Below are 27,560 nucleotides of genomic sequence, written 5' to 3'. Positions count from 1 at the left end.
CACAGAAAAAAAGGTGGGTAAAAAGTTGTAAAGATAGAGGATAAAAGTCGTTAGGATACAGGGTAAAGGATAAATTTGTGATGGATAAAAATGTTACTAAAATATTACTAGAAAAATGGATGTTATATTTGAGTAAACTGTCTAATTTTAATAAAAATATTAGTAATTTTACACTTAACTTATTAAATCCACAAATTTTATATAAATAAATAATTGCACGTGGAAATATTTTTCCTATAATTATTGTCTATTAATAAAAATATCTTTGACTAATACAACTGACAGCTGACGACAGTACGTAAATAGTCAGAACTGGGAAATTACAACTCTACGTCTGTATTGTTGCACGAAAGCAGAGTTGGTTAGTAACTGAATTTTTTGTACATATTAGGGTACGGTCACACGACTTTTGGAAAAACCATTCTTGTCTTTCTCTCTCCTATTACAGACGCATAAGTTTGTCTCACTCTGCATTTTCCATCTTTGGGAAATGTAAGAAAATGCAGAGTGAGACAATCTTATGCCTCTGTCTTAGGAGAGAGAAAGACAAGAATGGTTTTTCCAAAAGTCGTATGACCGTACCTTTAGGCTCTGTCACTTGTGACGTCAGAGTCGATTCTAGGTGTGACGTCAGAAGCCTGGAGGGACAACAAACAGCCGACACAATGTTATTCTTATGGAGAAGAAAATTAGTTTCCACTTTTATCAATTTTATTTATACTTTGAACATGGAAAACGCTTGTTGACATCTAATAAAATTAAAATGTGTGTTGATAATTAATTTTGTTATATATTTGATTCAATTGCATTGATAGATTCTCTGAATTCGTGATAAAATATAAATTTTGAGGTTAGGGGTGTTTGTTTACTAACTTGAAATCTTTTACTGCTGCGGTAATTCCCACTTAAAATATATATTTTATATCTTTTTTAATAACATGCATACTGGATATTGTTTAATAATGTTAAAATGTAAAATGTGATTAGTAAACAAACTTTTCTAACCTCAATATTTATATTTTATCACAAATTCAGAGAATCTATCAATGCAAGTGAATCAAATATATAACAAAATTAATTATCAACACACATTTTAATTTTATTATATGTCACCAAGCGTTTTCCGTGTTTAAAGTATGAATAAAATTGATGAAAGAGGAAACAAATTTTCTTCCCCGTAAGAATAACATTGTGTCGTCTGTTTGTTGTCCCTCCAGGCTTCTGACGTCACACCTAGAATCGACTCTGACGTCACAAGTGACAGAGCCTAATACGCACAAAAAATTCAGTTACTACCCAACTCTGCTTTCGTGCAACAATACAGACGTTGAGTTGTAATTTCCCAGTTCTGATTATTTACGTACTGTCGTCAGCTGTCAGTTGTATTAGTCAAAGATATTTTTATTAATAGACAATAATTATAGGAAAAATATTTCCACGTGCAATTATTTATTTATATAAAATTTATGGATTTAATAAGTTAAGTGTAAAATTACTAATATTTTTATTAAAATTAGACAGTTTACTCAAATATGACATCCATTTTTCTAGTAATATTTTAGTAACATTTTTATCCATCACAAATTTATCCTTTACCCTGTATCCTAATGACTTTTATCCTCTATCTTTACAACTTTTTACCCACCTTTTTTTCAGTGATTATTTCTTTTCTTTGTATCTTTTTTTATTTATTTCATTATTTATTTATTATCCAATTTAAAGTTAAATTTATATTTATATCCAATTGAAATATTTGTGGACTTTGAAAAATCTCATCTTCGCTTGGGATCGAACATCTGTTTTAAAACTGAAGGTTGGGAGCTCTGACCACTGGACTACCCATTCTTGTAAGAGATTTAAACTAACTGTTCTCTTAAGCTATGAGCTGAGAGCGAATCAAATTATTTAGTTGTCGCAACCAAATTTTAGTTAGGACAACAAACGATCATTTGGTTTTTTAGACCAAACTATTTTGTTTGTGTTAATCAAATTATTTTGTTGTCGTAACCAAATTTTGGTTGGAATTTAAAAATGCTTAACCAAATAATTTTGATGGCCTAACCAAATGTTTGGTTACGACTTTGTTTCAGCCAACCAAAATTTCGTTACAAGAACCAAAATTGCCTAACCAAACAATTTTGTTGCAAACACTAAATTTTTTTTCTCAGTGTTCTTATACTACAATTCTTTTATATAATTTACAAGAGAAATTATAATTCTGCAAAAAAAATTTCTTTTTTTCTGATCGCAAAGCAACGAAAGTGGATTGAAATCCTATATAGATATAAAAGGGGGAGAGAAACTGCTTTATAATAAAAAATGGTTGTGCTTTAAAAATTGAAAATTGGCATATATTGAGGATGTATATATATATATACTGCTTTCCTAATTAGTCAGCATAAAATCTTGATTATATTCAGTACTTGCAATATAAAGGATTAAGTCTTGAAAGTTTTATATATAGTTTTCTTTTTTTTGTTTAGTTTTGTTCTTGAAAGTATAAGAATTTTTTTTTTATTAAAATTCGGTGTGTGGCTCTCTGAATTTTTCTCTCTTTACTTCCCTTATCGCTTCATCGTGGATAAACTGGTAAGAAGCGATTGGTCAAGGTGCGGGGCGTCGCGTGAACCATAACGTTACGCACCTGGTTGACCCGATACGGCACGTGCCATGCTGGCGAATTCACAAACCCATTCGAGAAGGTCCAAGGATTGTAATCACCACCTGTCGAGAAGCACTTAATCTTCGTAAAAATCCTCATAAAGATCACATTGGATGATAATTTGCCAAAACGGAAATTTTCTTCAGATCCACAGAATATTATATAATTCTTAAGAGTGTTCAAAGGTTTACGAAATTCTTTGGCATTTAATTATCGCCCTATAAATACGGCACTGGATACGAAAATGATAAACATTGATTTTAAAATACTTTTTTCTCGAATTATGGACACTTTTTATAAAATCGGCCAACGTACCAAGATTTCTTATCTTATATAAATTTCCTAAATCCAAAATATTTTTCAAATCATTGCAAAAACGCGATCGTAAAATTGGAAATAGGAATTATAATGTTAACTTTATTACGTCCTGTCGCCATTAGATGGCAGAAGCATATAGGGAGCACAAAGTCGCAGCTATCATTTTTATTATTTTCCTATTTTCAATTTTACGATCGCATTTTTGCAATGATTTGAAAAATCTTTCGGATTTAGGAAATTTATAAGATGAAAAATCTTGGTACGTTTGACAATTTTATAAAAAGTGTCTATAATTCGAGAAAAAAGTGTTTTTAAATCAATGTTTATCATTTGTACGTTCAGTGCCGTATTTATGGGGCGATAATTAAATGCCAAATAATTTCAGAGACCTTTGAACACTCTTAAGACGAATGAATGTATTTTTTTAACCTTTAAACTGACTTAACGGTCTCTGAGACCGCTATATTTTTCATTTTATTACTTTTTCAAAAAAATATAATAGAAACATCAGCTTTTCAGTAGCTTTAATTTTTTTTGCAAAACGGTTAATTGTTTCATAAAATTCGTTAAATTTGATAATTATATAAATGAAAATGACGTGTATCGTGCCTGTGATATTATACGTAAGAGAAATTATTATTTAAGTAACTTCTGCGCATCTTCGTGCGCAACTAGTTTTGTCAGTCATCATAACCTGCAATTATTATTTTGACGTTTTCGTGATTCTGATTAAAAATAAAATAATGAAATAGAATTTTCAATGTAAAAAATAAAAATAAAATATGTCCGTCAATTGACATTACATAAGTTAAAATAAAAAAAAAAAAAAAATTTCTCAAACCTATCAGTTTAAAGGTTAAATTTCATTTTCTCGAAAATATGTGACCGAAAATCAAAGCTACGATTAGAAAATAATTTTAATTTTTAACTTCGAAATCTTATATAACCTCTAATTTGCCATAATAATTATTTTTTAATATAATAATAAATATAACAATATTTTTTTCATTCACATTTAACAAAATTCTTATTTAAAAATACTTTTATTAAAGAAAATTGTTATTTAATTGAATTGTCATTTAATAGAAATTTTATTTAGTTGAATTTTTAAATTAGAGAATTTCTTTTTGACCGAAACTTCATTTGACCAAACTTTTATTTGCCCGAAATGTTATTTGACAGAACTTTCACATATAGGATCATACACCTGGTCAAGATATTTCAGCGGGAGTTTTAAAATACACTAATAAAAAAATTATCAAGAATTGATGGATTTTAAAACTCCCGCTGAAATGTCTTGACCAGGTGTATGATCTGATATGTGAAAATTCTGTCAAATAACATTTCGGACAAGTAAAAGTTTGGTCAAATGGATTTTGGTGAAATAGAAATTCTCTAATTTAAAAATTCAATTAAATAAAATTTCTGTTAAATGACAATTCAATTAAATAAAAATTAGATCGAAATACAGAAATGATGAAAATTATAAATAATGCTTTATGTAAGTATAAAATCTTGACATTTCCTTTCAAAAAATTGAGAAAGCAATTGTCAAAATTTATCCCAATTGAAAATATAAAAAATTTATTTTCAATAAGTAAATATAATGTAAAATAAAAATTCAGTACAGTAAAAATTATACGAAATAATTTGTAATGTCGATTAGAGGTTATGTCAAATGGAAGTTCGAAGGGTTCGAAATAATTCGAAATGAATTAAATTAATTAATTTTCCCTCACACGATATTTCGGTAAAATGAAATTTTTTGAACATTCACGCATCGCCTTTATTATTCACCAAAAAAAATAGTAAATGAAAAAAATAACAGATTCAAAATTTTCTTTTTTGTAAATCAATTATTCAACTATAATATTTTAATAATAAAAAAATATATAACGAAATATTTTTGAATAACGAAATAATAAATTTCGATTATTATTAAATTATTCAAAAACATTTCTTTCAATTAAGATTTTTATTATTTTATGAAAATGAAGTTTTAACAATTTATGCCATCCCATGGATCCCCTGATAGTGAGCTCTATTTTCTTTCAATGAAAAAAATTATAAAATCACCTGAATAAAAAAAAAGAATAAATTAAATGACAACCTATTATGAAGGATGAAATTTTTGAGCAGATTTTTAGAAATATACTTTCAGATAAGAGATTTGATATTTTAAGTTTAGAAGGCAAATCTTGGAGGACTCAAAATACTAAACTATTGTTTGAAAAAAATTCTTTTTTTAAAAAAAAAAAAAAATAAGTTAATAATAATAATTAAAGAAATCGTAGTGACATTAAAGTGTCGATTCATTCAACAAATATTCTTCTACCATTATATTGTTCCCTAAGCGCAAAAAAGATTAATTTTTTTTAAATAATACTTTAGATATTGTTTATAATTAAAGATATATAGTTCATAATAAGGACTAGATCTTCAGTCGTTTATATATAATATATATATATGTGTGTGTATAATATCGAATTAGCTAAGTGAACTAATGAAACCCTGACGCTTTCATTTTCGTTATTTATTAAATATATTTAATTTATAAATAAGAATTTTGTTTTTTTAATGCATATTTACAGCTACATTTCATAAATTATAGAATGTTTCAAAAATTAGCAATATGTTTCTAAATTATATAATAATAAAACCAATTTTTTTTTTTCGAAAATTATAAATTTTCAAAAATAATTTACGAGAATATTCTGAAACATCCCACTCATTTTCTTCTTTTTTTCAAGAACAAAATTCTTTTCCTCTTTGATTTCATGAAAATTCCTTGCACATTCTTTTCTATTTGAATAAAACAAAATCTCCGTACCCTGAGACAAATTTTTTTTTGTCCTTCTAGGACCTTTCTTTTCTTTTCTTTTTTTTTTTTTTTTGTTTCTTTCATAAAATATAAAATTAATAATTAACTTTTTTTGTACAGAAATATTATTTATATATATATATTATTTATATATATTAGAAATGAAATAGAGTTGATGAGTAAAAAAAAAAAATGAAGAAAACAAAAAAAAGTGCAATTAAACAAAATGTGCAAATGGATGATGGACTGCAAACGATGCAGAATGCACACAAATATAATACGTGATTATAAAATTAAAAAAAAAATTATAGATTATGTATATATATTATGCTAATATGTAATGAAAAAAATAACTCAAAATGAGTATCAGCTCATTAATGACTAATGATAAATTATTAATAAAAACTATTCATTCGTTTTTTTTTGGGAAAAAATTTATACAAATAAGAAATTTGAGCTGATTCTCGGGCAACAAAAAAAAAGAGAGAAACAGGACTTATATCAAATAAGATTTCAGTCACATGCTTCGAAGGGATTATGTAAATAATGAGATTAATAGAAAGAGAGAAATAGAGAGAGAGATTGACGAGACACCACAAATTACAATATGAAAATTATTGGGCCCGCCGACCCTAACAAATTAATTTATTCTCAACGACAAAAAAAAAATACGTATTTCAACATTGCACAACCTAAAATTTGTTCATTCTCATATTATTAATATATAGGTATAAAGACGCGACTTAATTTTATCATCCAACCTAATTTCGAATAATTTTATATAATATATATATATATGCAAGCAGACGAAATTTACCACCTTTCAATTTTTTTAACAACTCTACGATACATCATCTTTTTTTCCATAATAGATCTAAATAAATTCGCCCAGCTTCAATCGGCACTCAGCGCATTAATTAATATTTTATGTATATCAATTGTTTTTCAATTTTTTTAAATAATTGTTATTTTCTGTGTAATTGAGTACATATATAAATCTATATATATATACCAAAGTTCTTATTTTAAATCTACGAATTAACAATAAAAAGCGATAATAATAATTATTTATTTTAACCCCTTCGCAGTCTAGTACAAAAATCGTTTGTTGACCCAAAACGTTCCAAAAGAATTCAAAAAAAAAAATAAAATAATACCGAATTAAAAGTTTTTAGGATCGCTGAATCCAAATTTGAGGTCAGATTTAAAAAAATACAAAATGTCGGACTCAATATGGGAGAAAAATTTAAAATTGATTCGATTCGTTCAAAATTTGGTAATCGGGGGTTTTTTAGGGTCGCTGAATTCAAATTTAAGGTGAAATTGAAAACATTCAAAATGGCGGACCTAATATGGAGGAAATTTTTTTAATTAATTCGATTCGTTCAAAATTCGCTAATCGGCGGTTTTTGGGGTCGCTGAATCAAAATTTGAGGTTAAATTTAAAAAATTCAAATTGGCGAACTAATATGGCGAAAAATTTTTAAATTGTCCTCGTTCGTAACTCCAGTTTCGGCAAAGAGCGGAATAAAAAAGTTTTACTATTGAATAAATTTAAAATATCAAGTTTCAAGTGAATTTGGTAAATTTTTAAAACTTTTGGTCGGCATGCTGGATCAGACAATTTGAATTTTTTTTAAAAACTACATAAAATTTAGATTCAGCGACCTCAAAAACCCCCGAGTACGGAATTTTGAACGAATCGAATCAATTTTAAATTTTTCCCCCATTTTGGGTCCGCCATTTTGAATTCTTTAAATCTGACCTCAAATTTGGATTTAGAGACCCCGAAAACCCTATAGGAACCATTTTCATGCAATTCCGGTCAATTTAAAAAATTTTGGACGCCATATTGGGTCCGCCATTTTAAATTTTGGAAATCTGACATCAAATTCGAATTCAGCGACCCCAAAAACCTTACAATTATTATATCCATTGACACTCAAATCGAATTATGTTTAGTATTTTTTTTTTCTAAGGTGGACAAAATTTCTGGACATAAACATGGGCCATGGACTGTCAAGGGGTTAAACGAATTTGAAAATAACACTTTTAGCATAGAATAAAAACATAAAAAGAAAGAAAAGTATAAACTATTTTTAAATTATTATCTTAAAGGAGGATTTTAGTATTTTTTTAAAATGACTAGAAAATTTCTTATTAAAAGCAAAAAAACAAAATTCAAATTTTTTTATTTTGCGCGCACATTTAAGGCTTTGGCATATCTAACGTTTAACGAGAATTAAATTTCTTATACAAAAAAAGAAAAAAAAATTCTCTATTTTTTTATTCTTAATTTTAAAAACGACCCAATGTCCCAAAAATTGCTTAGACGTTTATAATGAATCTAGATGAAAGATAAAATTAATATCTTATAAAGATATGTTTTCTGTAAATACTCTATATATATATTAATTCTAGAATTATAAAAAACAATATTGCTGAAAAAAATTTTTTTTCTTTTTTTTGACTTAATTTTCTTTATACATAACCTAAAAACATCTAATTTTCTTCAGGACATGAATCGTGATTATCTATATTCAAGAAACTTTGTTTTTTCTACTAATATAACAACAAATATCAGACTATTCTACTCTCCTAAAATTTGTCTATTATATAAATTGCTGTCCTCACTACTGAAAATTAATTGATATTGTGCTTAAGTCTACAGAAAGAATCGAATTTCCTAGCTATAGACAATGAGTCATGATTGATTTCTTTTTTTTTTTTTTTTTTTTTGAAGTAATGACTTAAATGTTTCAACTGAAACATTTGTGACAATTATATTTATTATATGAGTAGAATATTTTATACTTCATACACACGGAATCTATAGAAATTCAAGATTATATCTTATAAATAAATGAGTTTTATCAAAAATTGTATGATGAATTTGGTATAAAAACTAGGCACGGTGTAGAATTGAAAAATAAAAGGGAACATCGATCGATCCTCTAGCCCTAAAAAAAAAAAATTTCTTTTTTCACAACTGAAAAAGCCTTTTTTTGATCTTGGAATTTGCTTTTCAGTGCAAGTTTTTAGGTGTAATTTTTTTTCGGTGTGTGTGTGGTACGTGTTTTTTTTGCCAATAAAAAGAGAATGTAAATTTAGATTATTTTTTAAAAAAGTTTAAATATTTAAGAAAACATTAATGTGTTTATATATAAAAACTTTATAATTTATTATATATATAAATTGTGAGCAAAAGTCACAAAATATATATTTTTTTTAATTCGTTAATATTATAATATTAAATTTTATTATAATAAATTATTTTTCAATAATTAAAAATTTATTTATTAAATTAATTATGTATATATCATTAATTAGACATTAAAGTTAATTGATATAAATATTGTCATTATAATTTGTAAAATACTTTCAAATCGTGAAATATGAAAATTTTCTAAAAATCATACATGAATCTGAATTTTTCTATAGTGTTTACAAATTTTTTATGGTCGAATTTCTATTTGACCAAAGATTACAAAGAAAAATTTATTTTATTATTATTATTATTATTTTTTTTATCATATATGTGCGATTCCAAGTGAGATTTTGACTTTTTCGGAGTAGGTTAACCGATTGCAATGAAACTTTGGAATTTTGTTATATATAGTAAGACTAATCTTTAACGTAAATTTCAGCCTAAAATATTTGTTAGTTTACGAGATTTGCAATAATAACAAAAAATTTAAAACTGCTATATCTTCCGTTCTAATAAACGGATTGAGGTCTACTTTTTTTTAAAATGTCAAGGAAAATGAGAGGAATAAATCTCTTTCAGAACATTTTTTTATAATTTTACAACTAAAAAAATTATTAAATAATAATTGAATAACTTTCGCGCGACTAACTAAAATTCAATCACTTAAACGCTAAAATGATCTTACCTGTGTTTTCTTTAATGTTCCAAAGGATTTTTATTGTAAATGTAAGTTTAACTTAAGAAATTTTATTAATTTATTAGTATAAACAATTGAGATTTCTGCTAGTTGACGTGCAGACGACATTGCGCACGCAGCATTCTCACATAGCCAACTGACGTGATTCGTGGACTAAATTGGCTATGTGAGAATGCTGCGTGCGCAATGTCGTCTGCACGTCAACTAGCAGAAATCTCAATTGTTTATACTAATAAATTAATAAAATTTCTTAAGTTAAACTTACATTTACAATAAAAATCCTTTGGAACATTAAAGAAAACACAGGTAAGATCATTTTAGCGTTTAAGTGATTGAATTTTAGTTAGTCGCGCGAAAGTTATTCAATTATTATTTAATAATTTTTTTAGTTGTAAAATTATAAAAAAATGTTCTGAAAGAGATTTATTCCTCTCATTTTCCTTGACATTTTAAAAAAAAGTAGACCTCAATCCGTTTATTAGAACGGAAGATATAGCAGTTTTAAATTTTTTGTTATTATTGCAAATCTCGTAAACTAACAAATATTTTAGGCTGAAATTTACGTTAAAGATTAGTCTTACTATATATAACAAAATTCCAAAGTTTCATTGCAATCGGTTAACCTACTCCGAAAAAGTCAAAATCTCACTTGGAATCGCACATATATATATTAATTAAAAAAAGAATTTTTATTACAAATAATTTTAATTTAACACAATTCTTATTGGACATAATTTTAAGATTTCAAAGCGTTTTTTATAATTGACCAATAAAAAATTATCGAGGAATAAAAATTTGATAAAATGAAGCATTTAAAAATTAGAATCAGTTACATTGAATAAGAATTTTACTAAAATTAAAAATAGAAAATTAAAATTCTTTTAAATAAACAATTGGAAAAATAGAAATTATTTTTTCAAATTAAAATTCTATTAAATAAAAATTCATTTAAAAACAAAATTTAGCCAAATTCGACAAAAAGAAAATTTTAAATAATTTTTATTTTCAGCGATTGAATAAATAAATATAAAAAAAATAATATCAATAATAATAATAATAATAATAATAATAATAATAATAATAATAAAATAATTTTAATTCTATAAAATTCGTTTAAATAACATTTTTTTTAAATTCGATTCATGTGATATTCAAACTAAAGAATTTTAGAGAATTTTCCTGTTTCTCTTCAAATAGTTTAAAAAATCGTTTTTTTTTTTAAAAAAATTGTATACAATAAACTTACATTCCCATTTTAACTATATATTGTTAAATTTTAAATTCAATATTGAGAATTTATATCGGGTGTGCACCTTCTTAAAGTCTATTTTGAGCAACTTCATTCCTTTGCCTAAGTCGAACTAAATCGCGGCTCAAATTTAATCCTGGATCTTATTTTTTTTTCACTTTTTAATTTTCAAACATTTTTGTGTATGTACCCGCAATAGAATCGAAACTAGAATGTTTTGCAAATTTTCTCCCAATAATCGTCATTAACTTTACTACATGTATATATATATATATATACTGAAATATTATGAATAGAAAAAGAAAATATAATTAAACAAATTAAAAATTATCTTTAAAAAAAAAAATTGAGTAAAAATAATCTAGTTTCGACTCTCAAGGACGAATTTAGCACTTCTTTTTTTTTTAGACATTTCGATGATTGTCATCCTTGTAAACTGAAATTGTATACAATCACATCGGCCCTTGATCCTAACGTTTATAATAATAATATTCTTTATTCGTTTATAACTTTTTTTTCATTTTCTTTTGTTTTTGTTTTAAATTTCCGAACCTATTTTTTTTAACTCTTAGATTTAATTCTTAATATAAACCGCCTTTTTTTTTTTTTATTGTTATTGGGCGTAAAATATTTTGCGCAAGTCTTGTTTTTGGTATCTACTATGAAATTACACAAGATATATATTTATAAATTATCGTTGATTAACTATAGGGATCTATTTTGTTTTCTCTGTGACTCATATTTATATCTCATAGAATTATTTTAAATAGGTCATACCTTGAAAATTTATAACAAATATTTTTTCTATATTATATAAAGACTGCTCTACATAATTCTATATAAGATCATTTTGATCATTACGTCTTTGAATATCTTTGGCTTTCAACTCCCAAGTGAATTATATTCACTCGCAATTTCTTCACTTTTTTCTTTTAAATATCTATTTTAAGCGTTCTTCAAAAAATGTATTTAATTTTTTTTTTAAAACTAAAATATTTTTTTTTTTTTTTGGGCGCATGATTGTCCCATAAAAATAATAATTAGTTATACTTTAAAATTTAAAGAATTTTATTGGATTATAATTTTTTTGACGAATTTTTATTTTTGAACAAGTATCTGACAGAATTTTTTTTTAAACAAATTTAAATTTAACTTAACCGAATTTTTAGATACAAAATTTTTATTTGACAGAATTTTTATTTTATACAATTTCTCTTTAACCAACTTTTTATTTAAAAAAAATTCTAATTTAATTGAATTTAAATTAAGCAAAATTCTAATTTCTAAGTGATTCTCATTTTTGAATGACAAAATTTCTAATTCACCGAATTTTCATTAGTCCGAATTTTTATTTGATGGAATACTTAAAAAGCAAAATTTCCATTTGTCCGAAATTGAAAAATGTCCGAATAAACAATTGACAAAGATATCGGCGCGATTTTTTAAATTGACCAATCAGAAATTAGCAAGAAATTTAGTACCTACAAATTCCGTTAAGAAGGATGGAAGCCCTTACATAACCACAAAACGGAAAAATGTTTTTTAACGCCAACAAAAATTTAATAAAAATTATTTTCATTTTGCGATTTTTGTTATTAAAAAAATAATTATTTAACAAAAGATTTTAATTCAGCATAATTTTTTCCAAAAAATATTTTCGAAGAATTAAATCTAAAATTGAAATTATTTTTTTTGTGTCTTCATCCTCCTGATAATTAAAAAATTCGTTAACAATTCTGAAATTCTGTTAAATGCTAATTCAAAAAATAAAAATTCAACTAAAAAATAAATTATGTCTAATAAAATTTTTTAATATTAAAATTCTAATTGATTTTTTTGAGATAATAATACGCCCTCTTTTTTTTCTTTAATCGCTCTATTGTCACATAACGAAATATGCCGATTATATTTAATTATTGTTCGATAAATTCCAATTACTGCATCATTAAAAAAGAATTCATAACCTAAACATTTTTTTGACGAGCAATTTGTACGAATAAATAATGCTTATTGTGCTCTTGATTCTAATCCATTAAACTCAATTCCACTTTAATTTCGTTTCAATTCCTCAAATCGGATTTTTACTTTAAAAAAATAACTCGGATACTTTGCTCGTTGTTAAACTAGAATTTTTTTTTTTTTTTGACTTTCGATTAAGTTCGATGATGATATTTAATATATAGTAACCGAGTTTGCATTTTCGTTGTGTTCGAGCATAAAACACTTGTTTCTAATTGGCTTCGTTTTCTTTTATAAATTTACTATACTTTTATTTTTGATCTTTTTCATTATCAGATAATTCATCATCGATATTTTCAATATCGAGACACGGCTCTGGTAGTAATGGAGGTGGTATTGTAGCAACATCAAAACTAGAATCAGTACTTGAAACAATTTGTCCATCTTTAATTTCAAGATCAACTGAGACACGATGTCTTCTTTGTTGTCGTTTTCTTCTGAATGCCCTTTGGCCTCTATCGGGTGTATGACCGGGACTATCCATACTCGATGAAGTATCACCTTCACTTTGTGGACTTCTATTTGATGAATAGGGCATTGTTTTTGTTCTTATTTGTGCTCTAATTTGCATTGGAGGACTCGATGTCGTTGATTCACCACTTAAACTTGTTGTTGAATAGTATGGCGTTGATTTTGCACGAATTGGCACAACAACGGGTCTCTCTGTTGATTTTGTACCAGGTTTATAATCATGAGGATCCGAATGAAAACGATTGAATTTTTCCAATCTTCTTGATGCATCGTGCGATTGTCCTTGATCACTTGGCGACCATTCATCGTCACCTGATCTTGATCTTGCTGTGGTTAAACCAGCGTATCTCTCGTGCATATCCTCAGAACTATCGCCACGATTAACTTCCATTCGTATTTGATCTCTACTTGGATATTTCATTGCTGGTACATTGTCATATAATTGATCTTCATCTTCCTCGGGTATTGGACCTGGAAGATTTGAAATTTCAACAACATCTGGTAAAATATCATAATCCTCGCGTATCGCCTCGTCGTATTCATTTTCAAATGTTATTTTCGGCGGTAAAATATTGACAAATGCATGAGCACCGGAATCCTCTTCAAAACGACGTCGATGCTCGTCAAATTGACTTTCGACAAATTTTCTTGCTTCGTCAAATTCATCTTTCGATGAATCCTCATCGTCACCTAACATTTTTCCCTTACTGTCGTAAGAACCACTACATGGATTCTCCTCATCGGGAAGTGGTGGACTTTCAATAAGTTGACATTTTGAATTTGGTCTCATACTTGTGACACTTTTGTCCGATGTTGTAGTGTCGCTTTGACTTTTTTCAGTTAAATTTGAATAAAACTGTTGGGGAATTATTGACGTACTACCTGACCAATCGGAAATTGATGCCCCTAATTCGGCGAGAGAATTATCATCGGATTTTGTGCCTGAATATTGGCAGAATTGACGAACAGTATTATTTGAGCTTGACCATTCAGACATGGAGAGACCCATTGATGTATCTTCGCTGTGCGACGAACCAGTTATATAGGAATTGGATTTTGCTTTAACGGCTATTTTAACAGTGCCATCGACTGTTGTCGCCGATGCGGAACTTTGGCCATCTTCTAAGAATGCTGAATGTAAATCCTCGTGAAGTGTTCGATTCTCATCGCTTGAATCACTGTCCTGATCGACACGGCCAGTTGTATCGGTGCTGTCGGTCACTGTCACTTTTACAGCCTCTTCGGGTTTTATTTCCATGTAAAATGTTTCAACATGACTGACAACTGGTGTTTCAAAAAGAGGTGAACTCGGTGGTGTAGGCCAATCTTCTGAACTTTGTAATTGTAGTCTGGCTCGTCTTGTCTTTGGTGACTTTCCATCGTCGTCTTGCACGTCAATTGGAATATCGGGAAGTTCAGAAGATGTTCTACGATCTTCCGATACGGAGGGATGAGCCGCTCCTGATGGTGGATCCGATGACAAAGAAGGCTGATGATCACTTGATATTAAAGATTCATCCTCAATGCTCGGTGATCTCGAACTTGGTTTAAATGAATCTTCCATATCGCTTTTGTCTTGTTCGGAAGTTGTCGATCTCTCCGAAATACGTGAAAGTGTGCGTGAAAGTGAGAAAGCACCGTAATTACTGAGAATTTCAGGACCCACGGGATAGCTAAATCCACCTGGAAAGTCCATTAAATCTTCCTGATAGCTATCTTCATTGGGACCGTTACTGTCCTCTGAATTTGGTTGATGATGATTATCGTCTGGTGGCATCCATCCCTCCTCAAGACTCGAACTTCCCGAACTCTCCAAGGGAAATGGTCTCCAAGTTGAACTTAATTCTGGTTTAGGATAGGGATGAGAACTACTACTGCTTTCCTCCTCGACAGATCCTTCTTTACGTGATTCTCTAATTTGAGCAATTTCCCTTCGATCAATTATAGGCTGTACTTGACCAATACCAAGTGGTCTGGCAATGGAACACGAACTTGAGTCCGGATCTTCTCTATCTGGTGTCCAAGTGTTAGTGTCTTCACTTCTTGAGCGTTCAGTACTTAATCTTAATTTTCGATCAACTCCAAGACGATGAAGATCCAATGTATCGGGAGAATCTTTACCAATTGGTTCGTCCTCAGGCAATTCTTCAGCACCTTCCTCTTCTTCTTTTTTCATTTCCAAATATTCTGGCGTTAATTCAACTTCCACGAGAGTTTTTTCATCAACCTTATCAATTCCATAGTCAGGTGAACTCATATCACTATCACCGCCGTGCATCTGTACTTGTGTATCAATAGCATCCAAGGTATCTTCACTCGTATCACCAGAATCTAATCTACGTTTTTCGTGAACTTCAATTTGATAAGTCTCCTGATCAATAACTTCTGGATCCTCATCACTTGATTTTGCTTCATCGGAACATTCTTCAATGGAAATTTGTATTGGCGATCGAACCATAACTGAGGAATCTTGATTAAAATCATAAGGCTCAGGTGGAAATTCACAGCCCTCTTCAATAACACTAACTGTAACATTAGGTAAATCATCTTTATCAATTGATGTACGTGGACTTGAATCTTTAATATTTTCTGCTGCTTGTTTTTTTACATAATCATTTTCTGTCTTTATTTCATGATCGACTGTTTCTTCTGCACCCGACTCTATGGAACTTTGATCAATGAATTTAGTCGATAAATCAATTTTTAACTCTTGGAAGCCAGAAGCTATTTCATCAATTGTGATACACATTTGGTTATCTTGCTCATATGGTATCAAATCCGGACATATTACTATTTCATTATTTTCAGTTAATGGTGATTCTAAATATTGTGTCGATGTCTCTGTGACTGACAATGAATCGGTACAAATTTCGGGCACTGTTGTATGATCAGTGCTATCTGATTTATGATTTGGAGAAACTTCTATCTGCATTGATTGTTTAACAATTTCCTCAGATTGTTTCTCAGCTTCTTTTTCAGCTTCTTCTGACATATCAACAGTGTCATCTTTACTTGAAAATGCATTAATTGGTGGTAATCTATGAAGAGCAATAACTGGAGCGTCTAGTGATTTTGCTCTTCTTTGAGAAGTTGGCGATTGTGTGGCAGCGCCTTGACGTTGTAAAGCACCAATTCCACTTCCCTCGGACAATCCCAATCGAGCTCGGGCAAATAAAATTGGACTTTGTCCAGGTTTTCGTAAAACAACTGGCGATTCTGCAAGTTCTTGAGCTATGGGAGATTTTTTACTTTCTTTTTTATCTGACGATTTTTTATCATCGGGAACAATTTCCGGTTCAATTGATTTTGATTCGATTTCAAGGGTTTCTTCCTCAAGAGGAGGAGGTATAATGTCATTAAATGAGGAATCTAATTCTTCTTTTCGTGAATTATTATCAATATCACGTTTAATTGTATCTTTGCTAGTGTCAGAAGTTTTGCTTCTGACAGAAGCTGATCTTTTTGGTGATACTTTATCAAGGGAATCTCTCTGTTCAGTGCTACCCAAACTTTTTGAAATTCCAAGAGATTTTGGTCTGGGTTTATCACTTTTCAAACTTCCTGGACTCTTAATCATATCATCATCGACTGATGCTGATTTTCCTTTTGGTTTTTTAATATCGTCTTTTTCATCTTTTGAAGATGATAAAGATCTACTGTCCGATAATCGTCCCACTGATCTAGATCTTGTTTTTTGAACTATACTTACTTCGGGTACAACATCAGTGGAATCAATAATAATAATTTCCTGAGGCATTTCACCTAATTTCAATTTAGATTTATCTATTTTTGAGCTTGCTGGAGAAGTTCTTAATTCCTTTGATCCTGTTTTCTTGAGTGTTGGTTTATCACCTTCCAAGGATTTGGATTGCTTTTTGAAATCTTTCTTTGGTTCGGATTTGGCTTTCTTTATTTTCTTTGGCGAAACATCCTGAATGAAATGTTTATTTTCACGATCAGGCGATAATAGAGTATCAATTGGTGCTTTCTCCTCGGCCAATGATAGAGATTTTGAACGCATTGGCTCGCCATGAGGCCTTAACATAAATGGTGTAAATTCCGGAACTTTTAAACTATCCAATTCTAAAGCAGGTTTTATTGGTACTTCATCAAGTGGAAGATCAGCTACTGGATCAACGAAATCATCGAAACCAGTGTCAAAGATTTTTGGTCTTGCAACTTTAGTTGCTGAATTTTTATTGGCTTCGGTAAATCTTGATTCTATTCTATCTAATATACGTTTTGTTTTTTCGGGTATTGTTGGTTTTTCTAAATTCTTTGATCTTAATGTTTTGGATTTTTCGGGTGATACAATGAGTTTTGGAGAAACTGGCGTACTTTTTTCACCTTTAACTAAACTATCAGTCTTGTCCTCAGAATGATCAGTAATTAAAAGTTTACTGGGTAAATTTCTCAATAATGGCTTATCGGGTATAGGTGGTTTTTTGGCACCAGGTTCAGTCGGTGTAACTAAAGTTACGGATTCTAATAAAGGCAATATGGGAATTTCAGGCAGGGGAATTTTTTCAATGCTGTCCTGTTTTTCTAAACTATCGTCTGGTACTTTCAATTTTTCTTTTTCTCTTCGTCCTAGTTCCTGTTTTATTTCAAGTCCAACAACATCGGCAAAATTAAATGACTTCGATCTGTCGTCAGAAAAACGTTTCTTTTCAAGGACCGAGACAATTGTAACGAGAGGATCAGTTGGCGATAATTTCGGTGATACTTTCGGTGATATTTTTGGCGATACTTTGGGAGAGACTTTTGGTGATACTTTGGGTGAAACTTTCGGTGAACGTTTCTCTTTAATGGAAATAATTGTAACTGATGCTTTAGTAGGTGATATTTTGGAAGACTTTTTATCGAAACTTGAAGATTTAATGCAAGTTTTATCAATTGATGAATTATCGTACTTGGTTTGATCCAAGGACATAGACTTTGGGGAAAGACGACATGTTGATGAAATTTTTGTTGTTTTTGTAGAACTTTTGTCAGTTGGTGATAAATTATAGACGAATGTTTTACGATCAGTTGGTGATCGTTTGGGACCAGTGTTACTTTTAGATTTATCAGAGGAATTTAAAATTGACTTTGATTTGTCGGGGCTTACTAAAATACTTCTTGGTTTGTCGGGTGATAATTTGGTAATGGGCTTATCTATCGGTGGTAGTTTTGATAAATCTAAACATGGTATTTTTCCATTGTCTGATTCTGATTTTTCATCCGATGCAGTACCATTCATAACGTGTCGTTTGTGCAAAGTATAGGGAATATCGGTAGTTGATTTTTGAACAGAAACACCATCAGCAAATGCATCTTCATCGCCAGAATCGGCTGGAGTTAAATCAATAGATTTTTGATGCATCAGCATGTGCCTCTTGCTATTGGAGCCTAATCTTTGTCGAGCTGGATTAGGATCACTCTTTGTGCGTTCAACGGGTATGTGACCGGGTAAAGAAGAATCATCAAAACCTACAACTATTCCGCCGACAATTTTAGGATCATATTCTGTAAATACGGCTTTTGGTTTTAAAATTTCCTCCTCATTGGGAATACCTATCACAGTTTCTGTGCGTGACTCTATTGATATTTTCACTTGACGTTCTTTCTCACGACGTTCATTGTCCTTTCTAGCTTTCTCCAAACTTCTCCAATCGTCTCTTTCGCGTGGCTTCTCTTCATTTCTTCTCAAATCCTTAGAATCTAATTTTTCGATGCTCTTTTGCCTTTCATAATCATCAGTTTCATAATCGAAATTTCTTTTTTCTTTAGAATCAAATCGTTCTAGATTCTTACGTTCGGAGGATTTTTTGTCGTTTGGCTTTTCTTTAATATTAAATTGCTCAACATAAGTACGCTCTAGAGAACTTAAACGTTCAATAGCAATGGGATCAAAATCAAATGTTGGTCGTTCACGTGAATCTAATCGTTCGATACTTTTACGTCTCGAATCTTTTACATAATCAATTGAACTTCGTGATTCAAAAACGTGTTTTTGATTATAATCTAAGGGACTTTTTGGACTCTTGGGGCTTTTTGGACTCTTTGGACTTTTACCGGGACTTCGTCGTGTTTCACGAGAATCAAGACGTTCAATACTTCTTTCTCGTCGTTGTCGCGTCTCATGATATCGATGACTCTTGTCTTTATAATCTAAATTATCAAGACTTTTACGTCTTTCGCGTTCAATATAGAAAGGTTCACGATAATCAGATTGATCGTAATTTCGTTCCCTGGTATCTAATCTCTCGATACTTCTTCTTAATTCGGATAAATCATTACGTTCCATACTACGGCGCCTGTAAATTTCACGTGAATCTAATCGTTCAATACTTCGTCGTTCTCTTCGTTCTCTCCATTCGGATTTATCACTTCTTCTAGCTTCCCTCGAATTTTCTCTCTCATAACGTTTACGCTCTTTCTCTTGTATTTTTGAAAAGACTTTATCTACTTTTGCTTCCGCCTCACGTCTTCTGTCACGTAATTTATTACCTCGTCCTAAGCTACCAGTTTCAACATATTGCCTCGATTGATAATCCTCTAAACTCGCAATACTACGTGCCCTAGTCGTTCTACCCGATTTTTTACCTTCCACCGGACTAAGATTATCATCGATTCTTGATTTCGGTCTCATAATACCCTCGTCACGCAAAACTTCAGAATCTACATGCGTAATTTTATGCTTCGATTTCAAATTCTTTAATTCATTTAATACCGTCATTTTTTGCTTTTGTACCTGTAAAACAATGGGATCTTTTTTATTTGAATCCTGATGTGGTAACGGTGGTTTAGCTTGCAATTCAATTGTATTAGAGGGACGCGATTCAAATTTACGTTCTATTTGTGTATTTGAACGATGAATTCGCGATTCAGTGATGACAAATTCACCATCAGGTTTACCAATCGCTGAGTACCGATCAATGGACTTTGCTTTAAGATTTTTAATATCAGTGAGCACGGATTTGAATAATTGTTTATCAGTTGATTTTATTGAACGATGCTTAACAAATGAATCAGTTTCCGAATCCATTTGAAACATTTCAGGTTCAATTCCCTCATCACTATTATCAGACATTGCTTCATTATTATGTGGACTCGAATAAGATTCAGGATATTCAAATTCGTGCTCACGTTCTAATAATTCATAAGAATCGTGTGAGAGATCATCGTGCGATAAATCTCCCGCTTGTCCTGATTCTTCGTGACCCGATTCAGTTGACACTGACGATGTACCAGGATATGAGCTACTGTAAATACGATCTGGAACTGAATCATGTTCAAGGGATGGTAATTTGGAGCTTGCAACACTATAAGAACGATTGCTCTCATCGTAACGTGTCACGGGATTGTCGAGCTCTCCTTGGGATGGCAATTGAAATGGTGTCAGGACAGATTCGCCTGAGGATTTTTCATCTTTTGGTAGTAGTGCTTTGCCGGAATCCTCAAAACTCGAGGCATATAATTCTCGACAACTAACTGAACGTTGCCAAGGATAACGGGGCAATGGTCGTGGCGGAGGGAATTCAGGGGATGATACGCTGTTAGAGGGGCTGATACGACCTGCTGCTGTTGTAATCCGCTGTTGACTGGTAGCATGTAACTGCCGCTGAACTGGGACCTGGTTCGGACTGGCAGGTGAATGTACGTCGATAGAGGTGAGCGTCCGAAAGGATGTAGCTGTGTCGTCGCGACGGTGACTCGTCCCTCCCATCGAGACACTCGTCACAGTCGTCGGAGAATCCAGTGTCATCGAACCGCATGACAGAGACAGAGCCGGTGTTCCCAATGCTGTAATTTTTGTTCAATTAGACAATAAAAAAAAATGAATATTCAAAAATTGCAGAAATTCATCAATTGTGCAATAGAATAATGAAAGTGAAAAAAAGGTGCAACTCTTTTTTTTAAAAAAAAAGCTTTCACGTCAATCAAGCATTACTACCAATACTACTTTGTGCAATTTTTTTTTTTAGTTTTTCTTTTAATTTTTCAGTTTATATACAAAAATAAAATTGAAAAAAAAGAAAAATTGAAAAATTATTTTTTTTAAAATTTTTATCTAATTTTAAAAGCTCACTAAAATACACTATGCTACACTACTTTATACAAAGTAATTTTATAAACAAAAGGTATATATACCGGAGAAGGATATAAAAAGAGAAAATAAAGAAAGCATTTTTTTTTTTTTTGTGTGATGGTTGGTGTCGGTGGTCATGGTACATACCGGGGTCGCCGAGGGGCAGGAGGGGGTGGGCAGAGATGCTGGAGCTGCCCATAAGGGAGCTGCTTGAAGTGGCGCCACGATAGCCTCCCCCCTCCGAGCCCTGCAATGCCCTACCACCGCTAGTCTGCCGGAACGAATTGGACCTGCGAGCAAGAGAGAGTCAAGTTCAGCATCAGACCTCTGCCATACTAAAAAACGCCCAGGCTTCTCCTTTTTTTTTCAATCATCCATCGATTGTTTTTTTCTCTTTTATCCGACTTTCAAGATTAATGCTCAATATAAGCAAAAAAAAAAAAAAAAACACCTGATAATCTAATGCTGTGTCTTCTTGATTCACTCAAATCTAATAATATTTTAAGTGTTTGATGATTAATTAATTTATTTTTTTAACTCCCACCAAAGTCCTTTAGTACAATGTATTTAAGAAAAATTCCCACAACCAATGTATAATTTAGTAAAAATTATTTTTAAAAAAATATTCTATAAAATTTACTTCATTAAAATCAAGAAAAATCGGAAACAAAAATTTTCATAACAATATAATAATAAAAAATTGAAAAAAAAAATGTTTATATAAAGTTTACTTCATCATTAGAATCAGGGACAATCGGAAACAGAAATTTCTATAACTATAATAAAAAATATTAAAAAAAAAAAAAAAATTTATATAAAATTTACTTCATCGTTAGAATCAGGGAAAATGTATTAAATATTTTTTCAATTATTTTTTTTTTTAAATTCTAAAACACGAATTTTTTTCAAAAAAAAAATAATCATCGAACACAATAAAGCAAAATTTGTCAATAAAAATTAACTTTAAACATTACTATAGCCAATATGAAAAGTTTATAGTTAGTGAATGAAAATTATTTAAATTACTAAAAAGTTAATATATAAAAAAAAATCTAAAAAGTTTTTTTTAACTATATATTCTACACATTTAAATATACTTATCTTTGTATTTCTTCAAGAAAAGGTAAAAAATATAGACAGAGAGAGAGAGAGAAAGAGTAAAACAAATAAGAATGAACCTAATAGTGTCAAAATAGCCAATTTCAATTACCTAAGACAATTAATTTTGTGCCTATATAAAATGAGAAATACACTAAAGTGCGCCTCCACATTGATAAAAGGAAAAGAAATTTTTTTTATCGTTTTCATAATTTAAAATCATATTTGAACTTAAATTAAAATATCAAAGAAAAATTATTAATATAGATGTTAATTTAATTTTTTTAAAGGATGTTTTAGATGTTAAAAGATTTGTTCACATTCGAAAAAACTAATTATTTTTTCTCTCAATGTATTGTAATTTGAAAAAGCATATGCATGCTATTGAGTAAATTGTTGAATTTATAATTTAAAAAAAAATCAATAATTAAAAGCTCGTATGTGTCATACTCCTATTACTATTCTTGAAAAAATTAGTTTTTTTTAAATTTTCTTCAAATTTCAACAAACGGAATTAATTGGACAGACGAATTAAAAATTAGTTTAACACCAAACTTTTGTATTTTTAAATTTAAAAACAATTTATAATATAAAAAAAAGGTTCCTACAAATTTTTTTTACTGTAAAATTCCACGAATTTTTCATAATTTCCAAAGCCTAAATAATATTTTAATAATAATTTTAAAAAATTAATAACAATTTTCATATCAGAAATCGATTTAAAAAAAATAAAATAAAATTACCTACAACTCAATTAAATCGAAAAATCAACCAAAAGGAAATTCAGTTAATTGAAAAAGTGATAAAATGAAATTTGTATTATATGTATAAAATGTACTAAATGCAAATTTGGTTAAATCAAAATTTGGACAAACGAAATTTTAATTGATTAAAAATTGAATCGAAAGCAATTTTTCAGTCACATGAAAGTTTGATCAAATGTAGGTAAATTTATTTTAAATAACAATTTAATTAAATGGAAAAATAAAAATTTGGTTTTACGTTCTTATTAAATATAAAGGTTAAATAAAAATTCAATCAAATAACAAATCGGTCAAAAATAAAGAAATAAATAAAAATAATTTGTATAAATTGAATAAATATATTAAAGAATTTTTGAAATTAAAAAATAATTAAAAATTTTTTTCGTTATGTTATTGAAATTATTTCTTTTTTAAAACTTCAGAAATTTATCATATTAATTCAATGACAACTTGTAATGATTTAAAGTGTTAAAATTTTTCCACTAAAACACTTTTTAACTATAATTTTTTTTTTTTTTTTTTTTTTAATATCAAAATATAGAGTTAGACTAAATTTTATTCCGATTTTGCAGCTAATTTTTCCTTAAATTATTCTTGCTTTAAAAAAAAAATGATTTTTTTAAACATTCCATGAAATATAAAAGTTTTAAAGTCCAAAGAATGTCAAAAGAGAATTAAAATTTCTAAATAACATAAATTTTAATTCGATGACATTTAACTGATGATTTTTGTAAAATTTAACTATACGATTTTAATTATTTTTCATTAACAATTTTTTTGTATACTTTTTTTTATGATTCCGAATAATCGTATGAATTTAAAAAAAATTTTTTTTTTTTCAAAACAAAAATTCTAACTTAGTCCTGAATAAGTATCTTTTAATTTCATTAATATTTTAAACCCTCAATAGTTCCAGAAAAAAATTACCATCTTCCAACAACGTAAATTTTGAAAGATTAAAATTTCACTCTAAAGGATTTTGTAATTTTAACCACAATATTAGTCGGATACTAAAAGGAAATTTTTTTTTTTTAATTTCAAGAAAATTCAATAAATCAATTGTTTTTAAGAATAGTAATCGGAAAGTCCTAAAAATCGTATATGTTATTTTGAGTCGTGCATAAAATATTAATGACAATAATTTGTCAACTTTGTATTTTATATATATATATATATTTACAAGGAAAATTATTGCAAAAATATTGAAAGAGGTTAATCTCTATTAGTGAAAAAAATCTACTGCTATCGATGAGTACCTTGCTTGGTATTAATTTTATAGGACAAATTTTATAAAACTATGTATCGACGTCTCCCGTCGGAAAAATTGTTTTTTCAGTTGTCAATTCAATAAACTCGAAAATGAGTGCAAGATGAAGTTTAATCCTAAATTAACTCCCAGTTGACCGAATTCTTAATTGTCCAATTAATTATTTTATTAATTATTAATAGTTATTTAAAAGATCATTTATTTTAATTAATGATTAAAATTTAATTCATTAAATGCTTAAAAAAATACTTCCTTTATGAGAAAGCTATTTTAATTGCATATTAAAATTTATAAATGAGCTTTAAAAAAAAAATTTGTATTTTAAAAATCCTGTTTTTCAATTATGCAGGCCTCGGATCAACTTTAAGGTACAAAAAAGTCGTTTTAGTCGATTTATATTCCCAAAAAAAAGTCGAAAATGTCTATTTTATTTTATTTTAACAAAATTTAAGTGGTTAATAAATATTTTACTTTAAATAACTAATGTTATTAAATATTAAATGCCTTTTAATTAATTCTGTAATGAGAATAATTCTATAAAAATATTATCAAGAAAATTTATTTCGAATATTTCAGAATCAAACTAATTGTAAGATAAATTTTCAAAATTTTATTTAAGTAGTACAAATTTCTAAACAAAATTCTTAAAGTTCCATTTTTATAATTTTTTGAAGTCTGATTTAAGCATTTTATTCAAATACTTAATTAAGTTTTACAGATTTTTAAATAAAAATTTTTTTTAAAATAATAATTTCAAAAGAGTTAAAGTTTAAATTTTTAGAAATATTTGAATTTCAAAAGATTTTGTTAATTTTCAGACAATAATTAAATTATACAAATCTAAAAATAATTTATCAAATAATTTTACATGACATTTTTTAAAAGTAATGGTCTCAGGTCTCAGATAGATGAATTTTCGAAGAATATTATAAAAATCATTGAAAATAATTGAATATCAGGACAGTTATAATTGAAATTATTAAATTTCAAAAAAATTTTAGATGGAAAATTTTAGAAATAATTAAATTTTACAAGTTTTTAAATTAAAATTTTTGAAAATAATTGAATTTCAAAAGCTTGTGTTTTTCAGACAATAATTATAATAAGAAAAATTTCTAGTGATTTCGGTTGATAAAGAATTTATTAGAAATCACATACAAAAATTGAATTCCAAAAGTTTTTAATTGAAAAATACTTTCAGATAATAATTGAATTTTGGAAGAATTTTATAAAAATCATTAAAAATAATTGAAATTTTTGCAAATAATAATTAAATTTCAAGTGACGTTGAATTAAAATTTTTTGATAATTTTTGTTATTTGCTAATTCTTTTTTTTTAATTATAAACAATTATTAAATTTAATAAAAATTTTAATTGAAAAATATAGTTTAAGATAATTGAATTTGTTAATTGAGATAGCATTATCTTGAATTAAAAAATTATTAATTTTCTTGCATAAATTTACGAATTGAATTGACAATAGAAAAATTATTTTCCCGACGGGAGGCGTCCAATTATTAATAAAATTATTGTGTGTATGTGTTGTTGGATTACATTAATAAGTAAATCAGTGATTTAAAAAAAAAAAACAAAAAAAAAAAAGGGTACATCGATCATTCAGGTTAATCGTGCCTGATGGTGAGCCTGACTCCCGCCACCCCTGTCCGAGCAGGCAACACTGGCAAACGGAAATATATAAATACATATACAATGTATATTTATACAATAAAAATGAAAACCAGTAGAAGATATGGTTATATAGCTAAAGAGACAAAATTGGAGAGACGACGAAGTGACCAGTCGCGATGTGCAATGCGACCCTGGCATTATAAAGTGCAAATACCGATTCGTGTTTGGTTTTTTTTTTCCGGTAAAAGCAAGACCGTGCCACCGCCCGTCTTTTACACAAGATTGGTGCGCACATTAATTAAAATTTTTAAATGGTTCAAACCAATATTCAAAAAAAAAAGGGGGGGTGGGAGGTTATACGCAATGGTACTCATGCACTATCTACGTTATAATTACTCGAGTGACATATTTAATTGTCTCTCAAATTTAATTTTTTTTTTACAATAATTAATTATTCTCACCTTTGGAACGTTTGCCTCTTGACATAATTATCACGTACGAATTCCACAATCTGTTTCTGTGTCTTACCGCTGTACCTGTTTTTTTTTTTTAAAAACAGAAATTTTAGTTATTAATTTTGTGTTTCTTTTATTGAGAATGCAAAAATAATAAAAGAAAGATTAAAAAAAAAAGCAAAGTTTGGAATTTTTAAAAAATCTTTCCTTCATTATTTATTTGATAAAAATTTTTTTAAAGTTTCTGAATTTAAAAGATGAATATGAATGAATTCTAAAATTAATTTGATAGAATTATCATTTGACAAAATTTAAATTAACTACAATTATTGAATTGTAATCTAAATTATTATTTAATTTAATTTTAAAATTGACCTGAAGTTATTAACGAAATTATATAATTGGTTAATTTTAAAATTTGCGCCCAAAGTTTTCTGTCAGATATTTATTCTGACAAATGAAAGTTTTGTAAAATAAAAATTCAACGTTTTAACAATTCTGTAAATTCCAACAAATGGAAATTTGGCTAAAAATAATTCTTTTCAATATTTTTTTTAATTTTAATGTTAATATTAATATTTAACCTCAATAACATTAATCATATTTATTATTTAATAATAATTCTTTAATATTCTTTCTGTAAAATAAAAAATCATTTAAATGACCATTCTGTCTATTGAAAATTTGAGGAAATAATAATTTTGTCAAATTCAAATTCGATGAAATAAAAAGTCTGTAAAATGAAAAATCGTTTAAGTAACAATTCTTAAAATATATAGAAATTTGATTAAATAATAAATCGGAAAAATTAAATTCTAGAAAATGAA

The 27,560-nt window shown here is 28.4% G+C and overlaps 1 protein-coding gene and 1 long non-coding RNA gene across 3 annotated transcripts in view; one reads left to right on the top strand and one right to left on the bottom strand.

The window, feature by feature from the left end:
• LOC127285551 (uncharacterized) overlaps positions 1–27,560 on the top strand; it is a 182,397-nt gene that overhangs the window by 23,301 nt on the left and 131,536 nt on the right. The window lies entirely within an intron of this gene.
• Positions 1–27,560, bottom strand: part of LOC127285388 (FERM, ARHGEF and pleckstrin domain-containing protein 1-like) — a 71,724-nt gene that overhangs the window by 16,067 nt on the left and 28,097 nt on the right. The window contains exons 9-12 of one of the 2 annotated variants that reach the window (XM_051311381.1): positions 26,740–26,814; positions 21,667–21,809; positions 18,243–21,233; positions 12,655–18,170 (exon numbers count right to left, since the gene is read on the bottom strand). In XM_051311381.1, the coding sequence (XP_051167338.1) occupies positions 13,225–18,170; positions 18,243–21,233; positions 21,667–21,809; positions 26,740–26,814 (8,155 nt within the window). In that variant the 3' untranslated portion in view covers positions 12,655–13,224. Of the gene's footprint in view, positions 1–12,654; positions 18,171–18,242; positions 21,234–21,666; positions 21,810–26,739; positions 26,815–27,560 lie in introns of those variants that run through there. The other variant, XM_051311371.1, reaches the window with a different exon arrangement.

Source organism: Leptopilina boulardi, unplaced genomic scaffold, assembly GCF_019393585.1.
Source record: "Leptopilina boulardi isolate dan_hultmark-lab unplaced genomic scaffold, ZJU_Lbou_2.1 LbouV2_121, whole genome shotgun sequence".
NCBI lineage: Eukaryota > Metazoa > Arthropoda > Insecta > Hymenoptera > Figitidae > Leptopilina > Leptopilina boulardi.
This window is presented reverse-complemented; position numbering and strand designations above follow the sequence as displayed.